We start from the raw sequence: 23,884 nt of genomic DNA, 5'->3' as shown, positions 1-23,884 counted from the left end.
TTTGATGGTTTTTAGCCTGAAATCCAGGCTGGGAAAATTCTGCCTTTGCGATGAGACATTCTTTCCATTCTTACTGTCTTGGAAGCCAAACCTAACTTAAGGAGCTCTGTATTGTGATGGCCACTGGGGCTGTTAGTGGCTCCTCCCAGGTTTTGTAATCGCATCCTCCAGGAGGGAGAGGCAGTAGAGAATTTATACATCAGGAAGTCCTGGACCAGAGAGGGGTACCAGCCCTCTGAGGACCACCACCCCACTTCCCACACAACTCACACACCCAGTGAGTCATTGTCTGGGAGCTGAAAGGAGAAGGCAGCTCTCTTTCATCTGTATTTCTCCAGCTACAGATATGACTGCTTTCATCACATGCCAGGTGGTGTGAGGCTTACTACTTTAAAAAATCTGTCCAAGTCAGCCTCATTGTTCCTGAGGCTTTCTAGAAAAGCTCACCTCGACTCTGGACCTTAGATGGTCCAAGAAAACAGCTTCTCCTCTTACCCTGAAGGGTTGCCTGCCTCCAGCATGAAATATTCTGTGCAAAGAATGCTGCTAAAACTAATACCTTCGAGCACTAACCAAGTTTTGCTGCTGGAAGGTCCTTACCCTGGGACTCTTTTTTTTTTATCCTCACCGAGGACATTTTTTGATATTTTGTTCAGATAGAGTGGGAGGGAGAGAGAGAGAAACATGGATGTGAAAGGGACACACCGAGTGGTCGCCACCCGCGGGAACCGAACCCGGGTCTCTCCAGACCGCAGGCTGATGCTCTAACCGCTGAGCCAAACAGGCCAGGGCACCCTGGGGCTCTTCTAACCCAGGGCTCTAGTCTAAAGCCTTTGGAGGTCTTAATGAAAGTAGCACAGGCTGGGCCCCACCCCCCAGAGATTCCTGCTCTGTAGGTCTAGGTTAGAGCCCCAGAATTGGTGTTTCTAACAAGTTCCCAGGGGATGCTAATACCACTGGATTGGAAACCATATGTTGAAAACCTCTGTTCCAGCCCATTGCCTTCATCTTACACAGGAGACTGAGGCCCAGAGAGGGGAAACTGGAGAATGTGACTCACGCAGGACCACCAGAAAAATGATGGGAAAGCTGAGATGAATTCCCCAGAGCCACTAAGATTTGAACCAAAGCAGAAGAGGCTGTAAAAGTAAATGAAGAGTATCTGCCATTTGAGTTAATGCCCTCAGTATTCCATATTTTTTCTTTTAGATGAAGAGGCAGAAATACCACTGATTTCTATGATTTTTGGTGACCTAGTTTTAGCTGCTTGTATTTCTGTAAACTGCAGGAGTAAAATAATTTCTTCTCAAGTCTACCAGCTCCATCCTTATTGAGAGTAGAGCCTCATAGAGTTGGTGTCCCTGAGCACAGTGGCTTCTAATGCTGTTCATCTGGGTGCCATTCAGAGTGCTGATGCTGTTCCCTCAGCCTACTCCTGTGTGCATCCTTCAAAGCCCCGGGCACCATCACCTCATCCATGAGGTCTTCTCAGACCCATTCAACAGGTGCGCTTCCCTGGGGCAGCAGGCGGTGGCTGAAAGCAGCCCAGAGAACTGGTATTGGGCAGTGTTGACAGCCATCTTCTCCCAAGGATTTCAAAACCCTTTCAAGGTATTATCTGAGGACACATCTTACTGGCCACATTTTATAGATGTCGGAAGGCAACCCAGCAATCCATTTTCCATTTCTAGCTGTCAGCTCACCCCTGGCTCTTTGAGCCAGAGACCCAACTGACTCATGAAAGCAAGCTGCAAACCAGCAGAGACTATAATTATGGGCAGCCCTGGGGACCAGCCCCCAGTAATTGGGGGCAGGGGGTAGCTGGATGTGATAGGAGAAGATCTCAGAGCCTAAGGCTGAGCCCTGAGTGGATAAGAGAGGGGGAAAGTCAGGGAGAGCTGCCCTTGGAGCCACAAAAGCTGAGCCCCAAGAAGGAATCATGGACGAGAGACCACAGATATCCACTAGGGAGAGAACACCTTGGGCCCTATGGGGTGCCATTTTGGGAGTGATGAGCTACAAACCAAACTAGACACTCAAGCAGTGTCCAGCTCTGTTCCTCACTGTCCGGTTCCCTCCACATTGCCCATGCCTGTCTGTAACGTAGCAATGCCTCTGTCTCCCTCTCCTTCCCAGAGGCTCAGTGAGGAACGGCTGAGGGGACAGGAGAGGACTGATACTAGGGGGAAAAGAGAAACTGGTGGCCACTGGGGGGGGGGGGGGTGGTAGAACCGATTCCACCGGGCTTGGAGGGTAGTGTGATGTGACAGCAGACAGAGTTGAGCACCAACATAGACAGCCGTCCCTGCCACCTTTCAGAGATGGAACTGGCTTCCTTGTTTGGTAGTGAGTGCCCCATCACTGGAGGTGTGAAAGCAGAGGCCAGAGGGGAGGGAGGCTATAAAGAGGATTCGTTCACTGGCTGGCGGGGTAGACTAGACCAGTCTCTGCAGACTTTTCTATAAAGGGCCATATAGTAAATACTTCTGGTTTGGGGACCACATGGCCTCTGTGGCAACTGCCCAGCTCTGCCATTATATCGCAGAAGCAGAAGCAGCCTCGTGTGTCCATGGGTGTGCGTGACTGTTCCCCTCTAACCTTGTTTATAGACGCTGAAATTTGAATTTTGTGTAATTTTCATGTCATGAAATCTTCTTCTTTGGGTTTTGTTTTTTTTCCCCCCAACCATTTAGAGGTGTTAAGACCATTCTTAGCTTGGTGGGCCCTACTAAAACACACTGCATTTGGCACATAGGTTCTGAGTTTGCTGGTCTCTGAGTCAGAACAGCTGGCCAGAGGCAGAATGTTGGAGGGCAGTGTCTTCAAAGTGGGATCCCAGATCAGCCATGCCAGGGATGCTTGCCCTGGGCACCCTGAGCCAGAATCTCTACCACTTCCCACAGTGCCCTGGGAGCCCCCCATGGAGAGAGCCCCCCATGGAGAAGCTCTGTCCTCCGTCAATCTGTACGTGCTGGAGCCAGGTTAGAGCCCAAGTCTCTCCTGAGACCCGCGGGGAATGGTGTTGAGAAAGGGCTTTGAGTCCAAGAGCCACATACTACACGTCGTAAGGCGTAAGACGTCCCGGATGAGCTCTTTAGTCTGAGCCCCTGGTTCAGCCTGCACTGGCTTTGTTACCTGGGACAAGTTACTTAACCTCTCTCTGCTTCGGTTTCCTGTCTGTAACATAAGGATAACAATAGCATGTTATCAGTTGGGGTTGTTGTGAAGCATTGGGCTTGGTGCCTGCCAGACAGTGGGTTGCGCGACTGTTGGCCATGGTGATTTTTCACTGTGGACCATCATTGCTGGGGCCAACCCAGGGCCCTGACTCTCGTGCAGCCTGTGTTGGTCTTGGCATCGCTGGGAATGAGCAGGCGCTGGCTGGGTGGCGGCCACATTCACAGACAGGTCAGGTTTCGGGGTGTGGGGGAGAACCGATTCTCACTTGGGAATTAGAGCCTTTGACTGTCCCTGTGGATGGAGCTGATGAATAGGTTTTGTTCCCTCGCTGAGCTCAAAAGAAATAGGAGTCAAGTGCCGGGTTTCCGGTCTTCTGGTTTTAGGGGGTGAAAAAAGACAAAAACCCTCAGTGTCTTCTAATGAGCTTGAGGCCATCAGCCCTGAGAAGTAGGGGATTGAGCACCAGTTAACTCTTTACCTGCTCGGCCAGGAGGCGTCAGTCTAGGCTAGCGCGCTCCAGGCCCTGTGCTCAGGCACCGCCCTCATGGTGTGGGTCCGCCCATGCTGCCTGCAGTTTTATTTTCATGGTGGTTCTTTTTGTTGGCTCGTCTTTTTAAATTTGGCCACATCCTGTGTAATTATATCCATGAAACCATTACTTTGATGAGCTAGTTCATGTTTTTTTCCTATTTCACATTAAATTAAATTTGTAACTCTAAAAATGTCTTTACATTTGCCCATGAGCCCATTTGACATGATCCCAGGTAGCACATTTCAGATGTAAGCAGTCTGAATAGGGTCAGAACTTGGACTTCTACGTCAGAAGATCCAGGTTCGAATGCCAGCCCCACCCCTTCCCTGCTGTGTCCCCTGGGCAAGTGACAGAACCTCAAGGGCCTTACATCGTGATGGACACAGGAAACTTGGCAGCATTGAAAAGTGCCGTGGAGAGCCACACTGCGCGCAGGCCCAGACGGGGCTCGGCTTCGCGCCTGGGGGGGGGGGGGGCGGAGCAGGAGGGGACGGAGGAGCTGGCCAGACCACATAGGCTGAGCCTGGGAGAACTGAAGGAGGCACAGAGTTATCCCCTGTTGGATGGGAACCTGTTTGCATTGGTTAATGTAAACCCTTGGGCTAACTTTGTGTGTCAACATGGCTAGGCCATGGGACCCAGATATTTGGTCAAACTTTATTCTAGATGTTTCTTGAAGGTATTTTTTAGATGAGATTCATATTGAGTGGAGCAGATTGCTCTCTATAGTGTGGGTCGGCCTCAGCCAGTCAGTTGAAAGCCTTAATAGAAGAAAGACTGGCCTTTGCCAGAGGAAAGTCTGCCAGCAGATGACCTTCAGACCTGAGCTGCACCTGTTCCCTGAGTCTCCAGCCTGCAGGCCTACTTGTAGATTTTGGACTTGACCACACGAGCCAGCCCCTGAGAGAGAGAGGGAGAGAGAGAGGGAGAGAGAGGGAGAGAGGGATGGAGGGATCGCGATCTTGAGACCAGTAACGTCTTTGCACTTACAGGTTGGCGGAGGAGGGAAGCCTGTCTCATGCTCCTGGGTCAGCCACTTCGAGTCTCTGCTTTCAGTTTGCTCCCTGTTACCTGGATAGGTTTTTAAAACCCTTTTTCCCTCCCCTGGCCGGTGTGACAACCTCCCCTGTTGGTTGGGTGTCACCCTGAGCACTGAAGGTTGCTGGTTCAATTCCCAGTCAGGGCATGTGCCCGGGTTGGGGGCTCAATCCGCAGTGGGGGACATGCGGGAGAAAGCCAGTCAGTGTCCTGATCTTGCATCGATGTTTCTCTCTCCCTCCCCCTATGTCTTCCTTTCTCTATAAAAACGAATGTTTAAAAAATCTTTAAAAAAACAAAAACCCTTCTTCACCTAACTGAACTATTCTTCAGTTGGGCCACTCTAGCTGTTACATCAGCTGGGACATGAGGGTTGTCTTCTGTGGAGTATTTTAGGAGTTCCTCTGTGACCTGTGGTTACAAAATGACAGGGGAGAGGCAGGCAGGGTTTTGAAGAAAGACTGCTCAGCAACCTAGGAAACTGGTGCAACTTTCCAAGCTAGGTCTGGAAAGGGACGTTCGTTTGAAAAGTAGCCTTCAAGACAGCTCGCTGGCTGCGGGAGGTATTCTGCAATTGTGGTCCATAAAGTTTGGGTGCTTGCCGTGTACTAGGTAGGATACCGAGCACATAAAATGCATTCTTTCATTCGCTCTCACACAACCCTGCAAGGTGCGTGCTTTGGTTAGTCCCATTCCACGCAGGAGGAGGGAGGCCCAGAGCGTTCACTCACGGTCACACCCCTGGTGAGTGCTCAGGTGAGGACTTGACCTGGGATGTGTCTGCCCGATCGCACACTCCTCCCTTGTCTGCCCCGTTGCCTCCCTGAAAAGGACCTGCTGGATGTCCTCTGAGTGAAAATGGCTGGAATGAGTCTGTCTAGAATGAGTCTGGTCATGATGGTTCTTTCTCGGTTCTCCCCGCCCCCTCCTTTAGCACATGGGTTTCGTCCCTGTGCTTGCCCTCCCGGAGCAGGAAGCACAGAAGCCGCCAGCTGCAGCTGCCTCTGTGATCTACACAGCAAAGCCTTCCCCGGGAGCTGCCCAGGAGAATCCCGCTTAGGTCTCAGGGCCACTTCTAGCTGCAAGGGAGCCTAGAAGAGCCAAGCTCTGTGGGCCAGTGGAGAGACTCTTGGAGTCAGCTCCGTGCGGTAGAGCTAACAAATATCTGATGTAGCTCCAGATGCTTTCGTGCAAGTACTGTCCAGCGGGAGCAGGGAAGCGCGTCCCCACAGCGCACTTGCGGGTGGCCCAGCCGGCCTCTAAGGGACATGTCCAGGGTGGAGTGTTCACAGGAGCCCAGGGTGTTAGCAAGGGAGACAGAGGAAGGAGGGACATGACCCTTTCTAACAAGACCCACAGGGCTGCCAATGTGAAGAAAGATTGGTGTTTCTACACAGAAGCTACTAAGGAACCAATGGGGGCCAAAGGCTGGGGATATTTCATTTACACTGAAGTGTTATAAAGGTTTATTGCCCTGATGAATGTGGCCTCATCCTCCATTCAGTCACTCAGCAAACATTTACAGCGGGTTTGTCACACACCCGGTCCTGTCTGGGGTGGAGAATTTGATGATTCATGAGCTGTAACTTCCACTTGAGCTCACAGCATAATGGGAGAGAAAGACAAAGAAGTCACTTCTATAGAGTTAACAACTCCGCTAAACAGAGCTTATAGTGTGGTCTGTGCTGAATGCTGCTGCCCAGTGAACCCTCCGGGTCAGGGCAGGCTCCACAGGGAGCCCCGGTGGGGGAGGGGAGGAAGGGAGGGGCACTGCCGGTGGAGCCCAGGAGCCTGAAGGAGGACAGGACCGGCTGGAGGCCAGGGCTGGTGAGAAGAGGAAGTGGGGAGAAGGGCCGGGCCGGGCCTCCACCCAGCATCTTGACGACTTAGCACCTGCGAAGTGCAGGGCAGCTCTGGTTCCAGATCGGGCAGTCCCGTGGGGAGGGGAGGCCAGGGCAGCTCTGGTTCCAGATCGGGCGGTCCCGTGGGGAGGCCAGGGCAGCTCTGGTTCCAGATCGAGCGGTCCCGTGGGGAGGCCAGGGCAGCCCTGGTTCCAGATCGGGCAGTCCCGTGGGGAGGCCAGGGCAGCTCTGGTTCCAGATCGGGCAGTCCCGTGGGGAGGCCAGGGCAGCAGACCCCGCGCATCACAAGGGCTGTCGGGAGACCCAGCCCCCACAGGCTGAGCCCACCACCCTCATGCTTTGCTTCCTAACAAGAAATCTGAAGATCAGTGGTTTCAGGGTTGGTGCAACAGCTCGGTGATGACTTGAAACATCCAGGCCCTTTCTCTGTCCTTAGCACGTTGTTGTGTGTTCTGAGCTTATCACCTCCTAGGCTCAAGTTCCAGGCACCATGCTCCCATGCTCACCTCCCAAAAGAGAGCAGGAAGGGGAAGGGGTAAAAGGCTTTCCCCTTCCTGGACTGTGCCGTGTCCCCGGAGGGGCCTCCCAGCGGTGCTGCCCAGCAGCTAACCCCATACTCCCCAGGGGTCACAACCAGGTCGCTTGCCCACTTCTGGACCAGATACTGCAAAGGGAATGGGGTTGCTGCATCGGCGGGTGAGAAGGAAGGGACGGCCATTGGGTAGGCCAGGAAGGCGGCTACCACCATGGGGCTTGGTGCGGTTCTGTGCCTGGGTCCCTCTTTCCAGCATGAGCTTGGTCAGTCCCAAACCATCGGCACATCTCCCTCCCCCTCCACAGCCTCACTCCCTCCTGGGACCTTCAGCCTCCTTCAGGTCACTGCTCCCCAGTCCGAGACGGACCCTCCAGCCCTTCTCCTCCTCTCTTCTTCCCATCATCCTTGCTGATTCATCACCAGTTCATCCAGTCAGCCACTCCTTTACCGGAACAGCTCTCCTCCGCCTCCCGCCTGGCCTGGCAGCGCGTGCTCCATGCCCAGCGGGGAGGCACCTCCTCCCGAACCTGCCATTCTCTGTGGTGCTCGCCGCTTCTCGCAGCTCCACGGACCCGAACTGACTCGTCACCCCCTGTATCCCCTCCGCACTGAAAACGTTTGTCCAGCTGACCCCTGCCCACGCGAGCACCTCCTCAAGGGCAGGGTTCTCTTCCTCCCCTTTGAGTGATCTGAGAGGTACGAGGCTTGCAAGGTGGCCTTCAGTAACTGGTCTGGACGGGGTGGCCGTGCATGTGCCGGCGGGCGCCAGGCGCAGGGGAGGCCCTCAGAAGGGGCCTGTGGGGCGCCTAGAGCCGACGCAGCCCGGGACTGTCTTCTTGACTACGGTCACGAACCCCCATTCTGTCCCTAGCCCCTGGTGAGCAAACTGCTGGACTAGGTCTGCTCTCAGCGTTGGCCTCTCAGGAATTCCCTTTCTGTCCACACAGGCACAACCTTCATTGGCACAACCATTCTCTAAGACGCCATGGAAGAGCTGCCAGTTGAGCTCTGATAGGTCATATTTGTAAGAAGCATCCCAGCCCGGCCGGTGTGGCTCCATGGCTGAGCACCAGAGGTCGCTGGTTCAATTCCCGGTCAGGGCACATGCCCAGGTTGTGGGCCCGATCCCCAGTGGGGGGCGTGCAGGAGGCAGCCAGTCGATGTTCTCTCTCAGCGATGTTTCTATCTCTATCTCTCCCTCTCCCTTCCTCTCTCTCTAAAATCAATAAAGAAAAAATATATTATTTTTTAAATCCCAATATCAAGGGGTTCGGGAGTGGAAAAGGGGAGCTTAGGGTCAGTGACACAGTAAATGCGATGGGGGTTGGGGGTGCTCAGTATTGTCCTGGAGCAGCGAGGCCACCTGGAGACTCAGCGAGCCCTTCCCCTAACACTGGACGACCCTCTGCTCTCTGTCCCGCCAGAGCAGGGCGGAGCGATGGGGATGCCCCAGGAGCTCGGCGCCCGCTAAGGCGGAAGAGACGTCCTCGGGCCGAGCAGAGGGAGAGTGCGTGAGTTCAGAGCCACACGGGCCCACCTGGCCCTCCCCTCCCGGGCACTGGGCGTCAGCTGCCCCACATCGGTGGCGAGGACTGTGGGGACGGGACACAGGAGGTCCGCCAGGCACCCTGCACGGGCAGCCATTCAGTGAATGCTGGTCGGCTTGTCACTGTTCTTCACGATGTTGCTGTCCCAGTGCAGGATGACAGGTGTCACAGTCTGCCCAGTTGGCGGCAGCGCTGAGGAGCTGGCCCTGAGCTAGGGCCTAAAAGATGAGCGGGACCAGCGACGCACTTCCTCTTTCATTGGTGCGTCCAGGCCTCACCCCTGTGCTGTCTGCCTGGTCTGTTCTGTTGCAGCATTTGTGCCTTTTGCAGTGTCAGTGGTGGCCTCCCACTGGACTGTGACCCTCCTGAGGGCAGGACCCGGTCGGCGTTGCTCACCGGTGCCTCCTCGGCCTAGATGGCAAGTTTGAGTGTGTTTGGGAGGCACGTAACACAGTGGGGAAGAGGAGGGAGTTCAGCCAGACCTCTTTGGAGCAGGGGCGGGTCACTGGTGTCTCTGTGCCCCTCTGTGTATTCATCCTCGGTCTGAGGGCTGGGGTGAGGGGACAGACTGGTGTGAAGTGCCTGGTGGTGCACACTGAGTGCCAGCGTGTGTGCTGGTGGGTGTCGTCCTCGTTGTTGTCGGGGCGTCTGCAAACCAAAGCCTAACTGAAGGAAGACAGTCCAGCCTGCCCCGTGCGGCTCAGTTGGTTGGGGGTCATCCCGGGCACCAAAGGGTCGCCAGTTCAGTTCCCATTCGGCACATACCCAGGTTGCGGGTTTGGTCCCTGGTCAGGGTTCATATAGGAGGCAACCAATCGATGTTTCTCTCTCTCCCCGCTCCCTTCCTCTCTCTCTCTAAAATCAGTAAAAACATATTAAAAACGAGGTCTGCAAAGTGGGAAGAACACAGCTGATTGTGGCCGAGGTCAGCCCCAGTGTCTCTCCTAGCCCCTGACGGGTTCAGGTTTTGACCCTCAGGTGGGGGGTGGGGGTAGAAAAAGTACTGCTTGGATTTATGTTTGAGGAACATGGCCCAGGCCTGGGGCAGGTGACAGGCCCAGCCCGGAGCTGTCACCGTGACGATGGGTGGGGGTAGCTCAGATATGTTGAGCAGCTGGAACCCACAGAACTTGGGGGCTGTTTGAATGTGCAGGGCATGGAGAAGGTTCTAGGCTGCTCCCCTCCTGGCTGGCCTGGGGAGTAGGAGGTCAGTGTGGCTCGCGTCCATGCCACCGACCACGTCCCACCGAGCACCCACAGAAGTGGCCTCCTCCAGAGCAGCAGAAAGAGCAGGGCTTCCCCCAGGGACGGACAGGCTGGGACCAGAGGCCTGGGGCTGACATGTCTCCGGTGGCCACTCTTTTCTGCTCTCAGCCTAAGTCACGGTCATGGTGTACTTAGCAGTCAGTGGTCACTGCTCTTTCCCCGACATTGTCTGGCTGTACAGTCTCAATGTCCCTCGAAGCCGGCAGGCTTGTCTTGGTTTGACAAATGAGAAAATGGGCACTCAGAGGGCTTGGATCCTTGCCCATGGTCTCTAGTGCAGAGGTGGGCCAGACTCCAACCTGTGCCCCTGCCCAGCCCGACTGTGCCTGCCCCGGGCCCTCTGGAGCCCTCGGGGGGTGGCGTCTGCACCAGGCCCAACATGGAGAGGACACGCTGCTGAGCAGACAGACGGGCACCCAGCCAGCCCCAGACAACAGTTGGCCAGTGGCTGGCAGAGGTTTGCAGGCCTGGTGTCCTCGGAGCTGGACAAGAGCAGAACTGCAGCTGGGGCTGCAAGGTCACCGCCCACAGCCCAGAGGTCAGGGAGTCATTCTGTCGGAACCGGTAACCATCCACAGTGTTCTCATTCCCTTTCTTCAAACAGTACCTGAGTGCTTTTGTGGTTAAACACAGAAACAAAACAAATAGCCCCAGATTCCTGTGGGTTTAAATTCCTGCCCTTAATGGAACACACCTGCCCCATGGAAATCTTTAGTGAGAGAGTCTTATCCCCTCCCAGCCTGCAATCCACCCCCAGCCCTGAAGCAGGCAGCTGGCAAGTGATGGGGCGGGGGGGGGGGGGGGGGGGGGGGGGGGCTGACCTGATCCGGGCACCTGTCCTCTGCTGACACTGCAGGTGGGCCCTGTCTCTCCTCCTCCTCCCCCTTCCCGGTTAGTCTGACTGGAACTCCCCTTTTTCTCTCTCACCCCCAAAACCACTCCTCCCTCTGAATGGCTCCGCCCAGCGCCGGCACTGAGGACTAAAGAACTTGCCGGTGCTTAGACACGTGCCGCGGCCCTCTGCACCCGCCTCGAGTCCCCGGGACGGCGCTCCTGCCTGACCGGTAGCCCGCTGCCCCTCGGCAGCCTGCTTGCCTCCCAGCATGCCCACAGCCCCTTCCACGGCCTGTGCTCTGTCCCCAGGAGGACAGAGGTGTCCACCACTCTCAGGGGTCACGGGGGCATCGTAAGGGGCTCTGACAGAGGAACTTGGAGCCTTGCTGCTGGAGGCAGGGTCTGGGAGGAGGGGCAAGTGGCCTGCGTGGTCCGGAGCGCCTGTGTGGGCAAGCGAAGCTCCCAGACATCAGGGGCCGCCCCTGCCGCTCCGTGACGGCTCTGTACCTGTTTCCTTCGGCTGGGCGAGGGCGACTGTGCACCTCCTGTGCCTGTGAGGGTCAGCCACACCGTAGGGAGACAGGAACGATACTGAGTGTTGCACAGTGTATAACTTGGGAAGTTAAAGTGTTGCTGTTGTAGAAGGGCCTGGAGGCCTGGCTGAGGGCTGGGGGCCTTTGAAGAGTTGGGGCACAGAGGGACACAATCATGTTCAAGGTCAGAAAGTTTAGTCTGGGCAGGAGGGAGAAATGGGTGGGAGGAGCGAGGAAGGAGGAGCTGAGGCCGTGGTCCAGAGGCAGGGGGCGGTGGCCGGCTGGGGCAGTGGGGGAGGACCGGGTGGGAAGGGAACGGGGAAATGAGGGGGGAGTCTGGAGCGGGAATGTGCCAGCTAGAGAGGTCCAGGAGTCAGGGATGACTAACCTTCCTGGCCCAAGGGACGGAGTCACTGAGACGTGGCTTCTGAAGGAAGCAGGTTCTACATGGGTGATTAGCTACTGCCCCCTAACCCCCCGAGTAGGGCCCACCCCCTCTGCTCAGAGGGTGCTCTTCCAGCTCCCTTTGGTTCTTCCCAGGAAACTCAGTAAGTGTGTGAGTCCCCAAGGTGGAGAGACTAACACAAAGAAGACACACTCAGAACATCACTGTAGGGTGAACGCGTCCATCTTTCAACCCTTTAAAGGGAGCCCTCCTCCTCCCCTCCCCCAGCCACAATCTAGGGAATAAAGCAGACCACCCTGCTGCTGGGTCCTGAGCTGGACGCCTCAGCTGCCTGGCATGTGTCGGGCCATCCTGGCATCCATCTGGCTGCAGGTAGGACCCAGGGTGGAATGAAGTCAGGCCAATTTCAAAACCAAGGTCACAGAAGCCACAGTTCTGGGGAGCTGACAGGCCTGGGCTCAGAGCCTCGCCTCTTTGGGCGCCATAGGATTGGCACCATGCCCATCTGTCCTGCCTGCGCATCCCCAGTGCCCAGAGCAGAGCTGGCGCCCCTCAGCCTTCCCGACCCTTGTCGGCCGTGAACAGGTGACGAGTGCCTCCCTCGCAGGACGGCTGTGCCATCACACCACGCTCCGTGTGCCGGTCCATCGAGCTCTCTCGGTAGGTGGCAGATGGCTGACAGTGCTGTGCCAGCAGGTGTGTGCACCTGGAACCAGGGTCTGGAAGCCAAGGAGACAGCTATGGGGGAGGGGACATGCGTAGGCCCTGCCAGGACACCACGGTCTCACTGTCAACCTTAAAACGTCGATGAAATCCTGTCTTGTCACACACCTATGCCTGTAAAAGTGCGTGTGTGTGCCTGACATGCCAGCCGGGGGTCACGTGCGTGATGGAACGTGGCCTGAGAACAGCAGCGTAGGAAGTCGGCTGCGCGCTGCTGGGACTTAGAAACTGCTCTGTGTGCCGATGGGGTCGGGAAGGGGTCGGAGGTCCGTGAACGCAGCAGTGTGTTCGAGTGGAGGGACAGCACTTCGATTTTTAAAGAGCGTGTATGACTGCCCTCGCACGGTTCTACGCTCATCACTCACCTACCGCCTCCCCCACGACAGTGGGGGAAGGGCCAGCCTGGGCCCTGCACCAAGCAGATCTTCAGCAAACGGCCGTGAGCCGGCCTGGACAGAGGAGAACCTCATGGCTGACGCTCAGCTGGGAACCCTGTCCCAAGACAGCACCACCTAAACCCATGGAGGTGATGCGCACACAGCACTGAGTGCACCAGATGCCACTGGATTGCACACTTCGCTGTTTTTATAATTGTGATTTTTTTAATTGAATTTAATTGGGTGACATTGCTTAATAAAATTACATAGGTTTCAGTTGTACAATTCTGTAATACATAATCTGTACGTTTTATTGTGTTCGCCTCCCAATGAATTGTACACTTTAAAATGATTAATTTTAGCCTGGCTGGTGTGGCTCAGTGGATTGAGCATTGTCCCAAGAGGTCGCTGGTTCCATTCCCGGTCAGGGCACATGCCCAGGTTTGGGGCCAAATCCCCAGTGGGGGGCATGCAGGAGGCAGCCAGTTGATGTTTCTCTCACATCGATGTTTCCATCTCTCCCTCTAAATAATCAATTTTAAAAATAAAATGGTTTGCCCAACCGATGGGGCTCAGTGTTTGGGCGTCGACCCATGAACCAAGAGGTCACCGGTTCTATTCCCAGTCAGGCACATGACTTGGGCCCTGGTTTTGGGCCAAATCCCCAGTGGGGGACATGCAAGAGGTAGCCAATTGATGTTGTCTCTCATCGATATTTCTATACCTCTTTCTCTCCCCCCTCCTCTCTCCCTAAAATCAAGAGAAAAAAATTAAAAGGAAAAAAATAATAAAATGGTTAATTTTATATTATGTGACCTTCACCTTGATTTAAAAAAAACAAAGAACGAACTGTCACCCCCCTTACTGAGCACCTGCTCTGTGCCAGGTTCCATCTGGGTGGCTTCTCTGCATCACCACCGCTCAGGGCGGTTCTCAGGGTCTGCAGACAGGACCTGGCTCAAAGGGGCAGGCCAAGGCCAGGCCTGTCGGTAACGGTAACGGGTCTGGACCTTCCTGGGGCTGAGGGCTGTCTCTGGGGGAGTGGAGAAAGCTGTCGCAGCGGGGCCTCTGGGGCGTGGGGGCGGGGGAGGCAGACGGAGTTACTCTCCACTGCTTGCCACTTCGGAACTTTCTGAACATGTGAGCGCTTCCAAGTCAAAGGGAATACTTTATTTACAAGAACAAAACAAAACACATATTGTCGTGTCAAAGGCAAGCACCGTGAAGCCGCCCTCCTGATGTATGTGCCTGCTCGTGCTTTCGGTCCCCCGAGCCACGCTTCCCCGGCGGTCACAGGACAGCGGCACTCCCAGCCCAGTGCGGCCGCTGATGAGAACTGGGGCAGTTTAGGCAGCCTTGTTGACACAGCGCCTGGCCCAGCTTTGCTGCCCAGGGGCATCCATTGCCCTCCCTCCTCCCCCCTCTTCCCACCCTACCCCATCACCACACACCCCCACCCCACTGTTGGAGTTTGTTGTCTGGGACCCCACACGCCTTAGTGACTTGTGGTTCCCTCTTCTTAGAGAAAGCTACAGATGGCTCCCTGCAGAGCGAGGACTGGGCCCTCAACATGGAGATCTGCGACATCATCAACGAGACGGAGGAAGGGTAAGTGGCACAGGCGGGACAGCTGCGCCGTGCGGCGTGGACTCTGCCGCAGCCTGCCTCCTGCCGGGGAGCCCCCACTGGTGACCCTCAGTGCCAGGAGGGGCTGCAGAGGTCGTCTGAGCCCCGCCCCAGTCGGGAACGTGGCATTTTGGAACCACGATTCCGTCAACCCTCTCATCAGAGGGATAAGGGGCCCAGAGGTGCCGGTGTGCAGCTGGCCCCTGGGGCCACCCGCCTGCACAGCCTGCACAGCAGCCGGCCGACCAGACCTCCTGGGACAAGGCCAGCTGGCAAGGCGGAGTGAGGGCGGCCCGCAGCACCTTTCGCATGCTGGGCAGGAACGTGTGTGGGACTCCCGCCTTCTCAGTGAGCAAGAGCGGGCTCCCACTTCCTCGTCGTGCGAGGCCAGAGGGCGTGTCGGGGGTCAGGGGCCGTGACAGTGAAGCAGAGCTGAGTGGCCTTTGCTGAGCATTTTCACGCAGGGACCTCAGAGTCCGCGGTGCCGAGGAGCCCTGCCACGTCCCCACTCGGGTGGGGAGGCATGCTGCCCCACTCCTGGTCTCTGACTCGCCATCGCTGACCACTGTGGACCTTGGGCAAGCCGCTCCACCGCTCCAGGTCTTCGTCCATAAAGGCAAAACTCTTCTCAGTCCTTCTAGCCGTGAGCCCAAGGCCCCGAGGGGGCGGAGGGTTGCTGCGTCCACTGTGCTCAGGGAAGACCCAGGGGGGTGGGGAGGCGAGGGATGACCTTCAGCAGGAAGTGCAGCCAGACGAGGCCTCGGTTCTGGGAAATCAAGATCAACAGGTGCCCTGGCCGGTTTGGCTCAGCGGTTAGAGCATCATCAGCCTGCGGTCTGGAGAGACCCGGGTTCAGTTCCCTCTAAGGGCACGTACCTCGGTTGTAGCTTGTCCCCGGCCTTGGTTGGGTCGGGTGGGTGGCAGCCACTCGATGTGTCCCTTTCACATCAATGTTTCTCTCTCTCTCCTTCCCGCTCTATCTGAACAAAATATCAAAAAATGTCCTCGGATGAGGATTTTAAAAAAAAAGATCAACAGGTGGAGCAGGGTCTCGTTTCCCTCTCCTTTTCCAGTGGGATGGCCAGTGGTCTTGTGAGGGGTCCTCAGCCAAGCCATGCCTGTGTAGAGGGGCAGGCCGGGCGCAGGCAGCAGGGGGCACCAGATCGGAGCCCGGGGGAGGCTGTGGGCGGTTGCGTTGCTCAGTCGTGGCCAATCAGGAGAGCTGCTGCGCACCTCGTGTGTCCCCCGCGGGGCTCGTGGGCTTGCCAAGGAGCTAGAGGGGACACTCGCACCTACGTCTGGACCCTAAGAGTGGGGCTGAGAGTTGGGGGCAGATGTCAGGGCCACCAAGAGGGAAGACAGGAGGAGGACACCTCACAGGGCCTCTGCAAAGGTCCGGGGTGCGTGAAGGGGGCAGAGGTCGCTGCGGGTCCTTGTAAGCCTGACAGAGCTGGGGCTCCCATGCTCAGGTGCGCGCTGTTGGTTCGTGTGCCTGTGCCCCAGGCATGTCACTGCGGGCGCAGCAGCGGGCAGAGCAGACGTGGCCCTCGCCCACTGCGCCCGTCTAAGCCTTAGTCTCTTGTCCCTCTTCCACTGGGGCAGGGCCTCCTTGTCATCCGCTCTGGGTTCCTGGCAGAGTGTTAGGCACACACACCAGGTCCTCTGATGCCCAGTGCTGGGCCCACCACTCTGAGAGAAGTGGAGACAGGTCCCTTTGCAGCTGAAGTGGCCACAGGTGAGCGGCCCAGCCGGCAGCAGAATCCACTTCCCCCAGGGAGCCTGGAGGCGAGGAGCTGCCCCAGGGTATTGCATTGAAAACTTCCTCGCACCTCTGGGATGTCCCTCCCATCAGGGTCCAGGGTCTCACCCTGAGTGTCCTCCCCAGCTCGGCCCCTCACGGAGTACGCTCCCAGGAAGGCTTTCCTGCCCCCCTCTTGTGTTGGGTGACCTGTGTCAGGGCCCGCCTCTCCTGACTTGCCCTGGACTGGCCGGTACTGACAGGCAGACAGACGCCCAGGCAGACAGCAGGACAGGCCCCACAGCCCTCGCTGGCCCAGGGAGCGTGCTCATGCTCCCCGCAGCACGTTGGGCCGGGAAGGCAAGTCGTCCCCTAGGATGTGTCCCCGCCCTCGAGGAGGCGCCTGTGGCCGGCGGGCCCCTGGTGCCACAGGGCAGGGCACGCAGGGAGATGGAGGACGGGGACAGCATCGTGGGCTAGGACATGGAGGTTGGGGGTCACAAAGGCTCTTAGGCAAGAGCGGTCAGTCTGGGCGACGTTATCGATGTCACCTGTCAGGGCAGAGGGGCAGGGGGCAGGGGTGAGGTGTGGGGGTGGCAGTCAGGTTACAGATGGGACAGGGAGAGCAGGCTGCCACCGCGGCCTTCAGGCCCCCTCTGCCCTGCACAGAGGCTCATCCACCCCTAGTGTTCCAGCCCCTCCCTCCACCCTCCCCACGCCGTGTGGCCGTCTTCGGTGCCTCCCACCCCAGGGCCCTAGTCCAGGCTCTCGTCTCTACCTCACCACTGCCCCTGCCCCCACAGGGGCTCCGTCTCCTCCCAGTCACTCACCTGCGCTGCCACCTCCTGGGAGAAGACTTCCCTGCCCCCCCCCCATCACTTACACAGGACCCTCGTTTCCCTCTTCACTGGCTCCTGGGAACACTGACCTCTGAGAGCAGGGCGGTGTGGTCTCATCCACCAGTGTGTCCCGGCAGGCGGCCAGCACATGTGGGCACATACAGACGAGGGAAAGGGTGGGCGGGCAGAGGAGCTGGCAGGACAAGGCATTAGGACTCTACCTACAGTCCGGGCTCGTGAACATCCGTCTGCACAGGGTGTCCCTGGGCCGTGCTGGGCTTGCAGATCCCCGAGAGTTTGGCTCAGCAGGTTGAGGGGGTCAGGGTTCTGTGTTTTTGAGAAACACTCATACCTCCTCCCCAAGGTGTTCTGGCGCAGGGATTCTGGGGACCACATACTGAGAATCCCTGCCAGGTACTACTCAAGTTCCACCCGAGAATTTTGGTGGGGTAGGCAGTGTGTGGCGTGTTCAGAACCTGGATGTACAGGAAACAGACAGGACGGCTAGGAAGAGCACCCCATTCCCAGAGCCCCGATCTTAGGCAGGAGCCTGCGTGCCGGATCAGGAGGCCCATGCCTCCGCCCAGCCTTCCTTTTGTCCTCCGCCCAGGCCCAAAGATGCCTTTCGAGCGATAAAGAAGAGAATCACCGGGAACAAGAACTTCCATGAGGTGATGCTGGCCCTCACGGTGAGTGCCCTGGTCTGGCGTCTGGCCGTGGCAGGGCCGAGCCCCCTGGGGATGCCCCTCTTCCGGGGCTGGGAAGGAGAGGTCGGTGGGCAGAGCGCTGCTGGCAGCCGAGCGCCCGGAGAGGCCTCAGGGTCCAGTTCTCTCCCCCTTCTGGCTGTGAGCAGGCACACTGAGGCCCGCGTCCCCGCAGAACCGTCACGAGAGCCTGGGCCACAGGGCCTGCGGTGAGCCCGCTCCTCGCGGGCAGGGAGCCTGGCAGGCCCAGCGGGGTGTCCTCGGCGCTTGGACGCCCTGCCTGAAAAATGAACAGAAAACACATGCCGGTGGCTGAAGACACCCCTCGCCCGCACAGGCCGAGCTAGGGACGAGTGGCACCCTGGCTGTCGGGGCGGGTCTGGCGGGGAGCGCGGCGGGAGCTCCGTGCCCGCCTGCCCGCAGCAGCCTTACGTCCAGGGGACAGGCAGCTGCTGCGGGGACAGGAACAGGTGGCGAGGGGAGCTCACTGCCTTTTCCTGGGCCACGGGGTCTCTGCTCGATTGACGTTCTCTCTGGTTTCCACCTGGACAGCCCCCTCCCTTCCATCAGGACAGGGTTCTGTGGGCACTGAGGCCACTTCGTGAGGGCCCCTAGCCAGCACGCCGCCCTCTGCCACCCCAGCCCGGACCCCAGCGCTGTCCCTGCTTCTCCATGTTCGGGTCTCACCTCAGGGAGCCCCGTCTCTCAGCTGTCCCCTGGGACATAAGCAGAGTGTGAGGGTGGGGGCCCTGGGCGCTCCCCTCCCCTGATGGGTGCTCTTGGGCGCCTCCCGGATGCCAGGTCTTGGAAACCTGTGTCAAGAACTGTGGGCACCGCTTCCACGTGCTGGTGGCCAGCCAGGACTTTGTGGAGGGCGTGCTGGTGAGGACCATCCTGCCCAAGAACAACCCCCCCACCATCGTGCACGACAAAGTGCTCACCCTCATCCAGGTGAGGCGGGGTGGGCGGGGCGGGCGGGGCAAGGTGCCCACGCGGCTGCTGCAGTTGGCTTCCTGTTGGGCCGTCTTGTCTGCTGAGCGATGTCTCAGCGGGAGACCTGTCAGCCATGGGCCTTGCTGTGCAGTGGGCTGTCTGGGTGAGGCAGTCCAAGGACCAGCGGGGGGGGCTGCTGTCTCGGGCTGGGTAGGTGAGCACTAAAGGGCTTCAGTGAGCAGTGGTCACCGGCCATGCCTGTCCCCTCCCAGTCCTGGGCTGACGCGTTCCGCAGCTCGCCCGACTTGACAGGTGTCGTCGCTGTCTACGAGGACCTGCGGAGGAAGGGTCTGGAGTTCCCCATGACCGACCTCGATATGCTGTCGCCCATCCACACGCCCCAGAGGGTGAGGGGACTCACGGGGGGAGCGTTGGGAAGGGGAGGCCGGAGCAGTCACCGCAAGGGTTTCTGCAGCTCCCTCCTGGGCCCTGCCAGCTTCGCTGACCACTCGCTTGCCTTCTAGACCGTGTTCAGCTCGGAGACCCCATCGGGACAGAGTTCTGTGGGCACTGACGCCAGCCATCGGGGGGACCCCAGTCAGCACACGGCTCCTCTGCCCACCCCAGCTGTCCTCTCTAGCGACACACCCATAGCACCAACCCCTGAGCAGGTAAATGGGCCTGGGTCAGAGCCGAGAGGGTCAGGGTGGGGGCTGAGTCCTCACAGCAGCCTCACAGGTGTGTGGTCCTCTCCCGGTTTGGAAGACGCGGCTCAGAGACAGAAATTCATTGGCCCAGAACCACACAGCCCATCAGAGACAGAGCTGGGATTCAAGCTCAAGTCTGTCCAGCTCCAAGCCTCCCTGCCTCTGTCCTGGCGGCAGGCTGTGTCCTGTACGTCAGCCATTCTCCAGATTTCTCCGCGGAGCCCTCAGGCAGGGAGCGAAGTGCCTGCGGGCAGCCCGTGTCCGTAGCAGCCCCGCGCTCTTTGTGGTTTCTTGTGTGCTCACATAGGTGTCATTCGAGCAGAGGTTCCAGCTGAAACAGTTCTAAAGCATCCACACCAAAAATAGTTCTAAAACCCTCGCATTGCACGCTGATGCTTCCTGTGGAGCCCCGAGAAGATTTGAGGCGCAGTGTGAGATTCCAGGGGTCGGCTGGCTTCCCCAGGGCCCTGTGAGGAGCTGTGGAAGGTCACCCTCCTCAGACTGGGTCTTAGTCAGCCTTTGTCCCTCAGTTTCTCCTTCCCGAAGCTGGAGGCCAGGTGCCCTGCCCGCCGGCAGGAGCAGGTCGTGGCGTGCGGAAGCTCTCTCCCTGCGAGGGATGTCCTCAGCCAGGACCAGCGTCAGCTGGTGCTCGGTCATTTGGCTGCGGGCGTGGGTCAAGGCTTGCACTGTCGGGGTGCCCCTGGAGTGTCTTACAAACAGCCCCGTCACATCCGCTGAGTGTAAAAGCTGAGCTGCCGACAGTGCTGGTGGGAAAGATACGGGCATGTGAGGGGAGCGACGCGAGGCTGGTCGCTGGCACGGTGCCCTGGGCTTGCAGACAGACTTACCAGACAGCCCTCCACACTCCGACCTCTGAGATCTCACCACGTCACCTCCCCGAGTTACACATGTCACTAGGAAAGTTTTCCTAACTAGACAAATAATTGAAGGTACATAAAAATTCTGACATCAGCCCGGCCAGTGTGGCTCAGTGGTTGAGCACCGACCCATGCACCAAGAGGTCGCCGGTTTGGTTCCCATCCTGGTCTGGGCACATGCCCAGGTTGTGGGCCCAAACCCCAGTGGGGGGCATGCAGGAGGCGGCCAGTCGATGTTCTCTCTCGTCCTCTCTCTCTGAAAAAATTAAGAAAAAAAGTATGTGACATCACCCTGTGATCCAACATTTATCTAACCCAGTGAGGAATTGAACCAGTTTGCCTGAAGTCTAGCATCTCTCTGGATTAAGTCTCTGACCACGTCTAGTGCAGCAGGCTCTCACTGAACAAAACTGCATGGTCTGTTCGTTTCAGAGCCCCATTGTCTCCTGGGACATGTAAGACTGAGACACTCGGTGATGTAACTGACTCGTAATTGGGTCCCATCTGACCGGGGCAGTTTTTCCATTCACTTGCACCAGGCGTGCTCGTTAAGTAGGCCAGATGGATCCAGCGCGCTCGGTGCGCAAGGCGTCAGACCGTAGAGGCCGCACCGCCCGTGTCTGCGCTCACGTCTTCCTCTGTAAAGGCGGCGCCTTGTGAGACGGTGGTCACGTTTCACTAGCACAGACGTGATGTGCTGGGCACTTCTCCTGTGGTCAAGAAAAAGCCACTGTCACAGGTGTCGTAATTTACATAGTGACACTCAGATTCTGAAATCCACTAGGTCACCCGATTCCGAATGCATGAGCGTTTCCCAGGGTGTACGCCACTTAATACTAGACCCTTGAGATGTTCCGTGATCCAGGGGTTCTTCAGCCAGGTCACTTGGAAATTCATACTGACCCTGCCCGCCGTCCACAGTGCGCACTGTGCTCGTGAGGGGACTCCACCCCGCAGAGCCCACAGCAGGAGACACCCCACCCAGGGGAAGAGACTGATAGATTTACCACAGCCCCCCCAGCCAAGACCTTCACCCTTTGATCACGGGAAAGCTGCTCACCCCCCTTAATAAGTACTAAATCTGAGTCTTGTGCTCAGACTGGGGGCGGCACTGGGATTCATCCCCGGAAGAGCCCAGAGCACCAGCGCAGACCCGGGACCACACACAGACTAGGAGCAAGACAAAAAGCCCGTCAGCCTAGGAGAGGAGAGAGGGTGACTCCCACCACCCGAGACGGGAAGCAGGCCTCTGGCTCCCTCCTCTCTCCTTGGGGGACTGCCCTTCGGGGCCTTGTTAGCTGCCTGCACCCAGGGGATGCTGAGCCTGCCGGCACGCCCTGCGGCGCAGTCGCCTCTGCTGCTTTCCTCTCGGCCTCTCCCCGCACCGGCTCCCCAGTCTGGAGATGATAACGGTTGGTAGAGCCTCTGTGAAGGGCCTGTGGCCTGGAGGTCAGCTCCTCTGGGCACCACACCCGCGGCTGGTGGCGCCAGGCTGTCCCTGGGAGCTGCGTTGGCTCCAGACCCCGGGCCCCTCACCCGGGCGACGGTGTGTTTCAGGTTGGGAAGCTGCGCAGCGAGCTGGAGATGGTGAGCGGGAACGTGAGGGTGATGTCGGAGATGCTGACGGAGCTGGTGCCCACCCAGGCGGAGCCCGCAGACCTGGAGCTGCTGCAGGTGAGCACATGCGCCCTCCCCGGCCACGTCTCGCTCCTCCGGCCCACGCGTTCCTTCCCCACCCACGCCGCACTTCCTGTGCTGACCGCGCTCCTGGTCACCTGAGTGCTGAAACCAGGGACTGCGACTCTGGCGGATTGGAACGCAGACCAGCCCCTCTGCCGCAGCGCCAACGTAGCCTTCATGGCACAAGTCTGGCCTGAGAGTCGGGTTAGGTTTTGCCTGGTTCAGAGTAAGCTCCCAAAAACCGGTGCTGAGAAAGGGTGGGCGGGCGTAGCCTCAGAGTGCGAGCTCGGCGGGCGCGAAAGCGCCGGGCACTGAGGCAAGTGGGAGTGTGGGCCTCCTGTGTCCCGAGATCGGCCCCAGCTGGTGAGAGCGTGGGGTTACTGGAGCAGCAGGGGCTGGGTTAGGGGAAAAGCACCTTCCCCTCGGAGGTGTGTTTGTCGAGTCACCAAGAAAGCTGGGGGACCCCAAGGCGCAGGAGTGGCCAGAACCCCTGGGGGCGCAGTGCTCGGTGGTGGCCTCTTTGAGTCTGTGCCCGCGAGACCCGCTCCTGGAGGCTGTGTCTGCCTGGGCAGGGCCCTTCCCTCGGCGGCAGGACGTAGTGTCGGCGTGGGAGAACACGGTGCGGGGACGGTGCGGGCTGTGAGGGCCGCTCGAGGAAGTCAGGAGGCAGCAGGGTCACTCGAGTGCAGTTAATTTTGTGTGTCCCCAGCCAGGGTCTGAGGCCTGAGTGACTGCTGGGCGGGCGGACTGGGTGACAGGGCAGCTCCCATGCACGAAGCATGTCCGCGTGCCAGGTTCTGATGTCGACGCTTAATACACATTCATTTATTTAATCTTCACCCTCTCCTATGAGGCAGGGTTCACCCCCATTTTCCAGGTCAGCAAACTGAGGCAGAGAGGCCATGTGGTGTGTCCAGGGTCCCATGGCTGGTGAGCAGCAGAGCTGGGACCTGGGGCCTGGCTCCACCTGCTGCTCTTGAGAAGACAAGGAAGTAAGGACAGAGCCACAAGTGTGCTTGGTCATGGGAGGAAGAGGGCGGAGACCCACCGGACGTTGAAAGTCACATGAAAGGCAGATAAGGGAACCCCAGGAGGAGAAGGCCTGACCTAGGAGGGGGCGGGTAGCAGGGTCCAGAAAGAACCGAAATCAGTGTCGGGCAGCGTGGGAAAGCGCTGGTTGTGGCCACGGCACCAGTGCCCGTCCACAGTCTGTCTGGACCTCAGGACCGTGGCCCAGGCGCCTGAGCAAAGGAGCGCTCAGCCTACAAGTGGATGCTCACGGGCTGTGGCTTTTCCTTTCTCTTCCCAGCAAGTTTACCGTGTGACACTTGCTGATGGAAAGTCCGCCAGCGAGCCCTGGCCAGTGGGCTCGGTGGTTTGGTCGGCATCCCATGCACCGAAAGGTTGTGGGTTCGATTCCCAGTCAGGGCACATACCCAGGTTGCGGGTTTGATCCCCGATCAGGGTGCATATGGGAGGCAAGTGATTGATGTTTCTCTTTTTCCTCTCTCTCTCCCTTTTCTTTCCTCTCTAAAGCCATTAAAAAGCATATCCTTGGATGAGGAAAAAAATAATAAACGGGGGGGGAAAAGCCAAACTATTTTTTAAGTCCACCAATGCCATGGCGACCGTGTGCAGTGTGGGGTCCTGGACAGAAAGGGCGTCAGTGGGAGGACGGAGCCTGCGTGGACCTGCGGTCTCGTTAGTAGCCTGCACCGTGTTCCTGTCTTAGTTCGACAGACACCAGACTAAGGAGGAGAGAGGGGAAGGCTCATAGGAGCTCTCTGGACTGTCTTGGCAACTTTTCTGCGAATCCAAAAGTATTCCTAAATAAAAGTATTTTTTTTAGGCTCACAGGAAAGTAAGTAGTGAGAACAATGAGGCAAAAATTCAAAATCGGGGTTTGTGGGTAGTGGTTGGAATTGGAGTTATCTAGCTCGCGCTTG

The 23,884-nt window shown here is 58.0% G+C and overlaps 1 protein-coding gene across 1 annotated transcript in view; it reads left to right on the top strand.

The window, feature by feature from the left end:
* The window catches only part of TOM1 (target of myb1 membrane trafficking protein), a 38,343-nt gene that overhangs the window by 1,335 nt on the left and 13,124 nt on the right, over positions 1-23,884 (top strand). The window contains exons 2-7 of the mRNA XM_036252370.1: positions 14,357-14,441; positions 17,647-17,725; positions 18,542-18,691; positions 18,946-19,080; positions 19,198-19,344; positions 21,816-21,932. Of these exons, the coding sequence (XP_036108263.1) occupies positions 14,357-14,441; positions 17,647-17,725; positions 18,542-18,691; positions 18,946-19,080; positions 19,198-19,344; positions 21,816-21,932 (713 nt within the window). The remainder of the gene's footprint in view (positions 1-14,356; positions 14,442-17,646; positions 17,726-18,541; positions 18,692-18,945; positions 19,081-19,197; positions 19,345-21,815; positions 21,933-23,884) is intronic.

This window comes from Molossus molossus, unplaced genomic scaffold (genome assembly GCF_014108415.1).
Source record: "Molossus molossus isolate mMolMol1 unplaced genomic scaffold, mMolMol1.p scaffold_m16_p_10, whole genome shotgun sequence".
In the NCBI taxonomy this organism is placed as follows: Eukaryota; Metazoa; Chordata; class Mammalia; order Chiroptera; family Molossidae; genus Molossus; species Molossus molossus.
The sequence above is the reverse complement of the archived record's forward strand: the minus strand, read 5'-3'. Positions and strand labels throughout refer to the sequence as shown.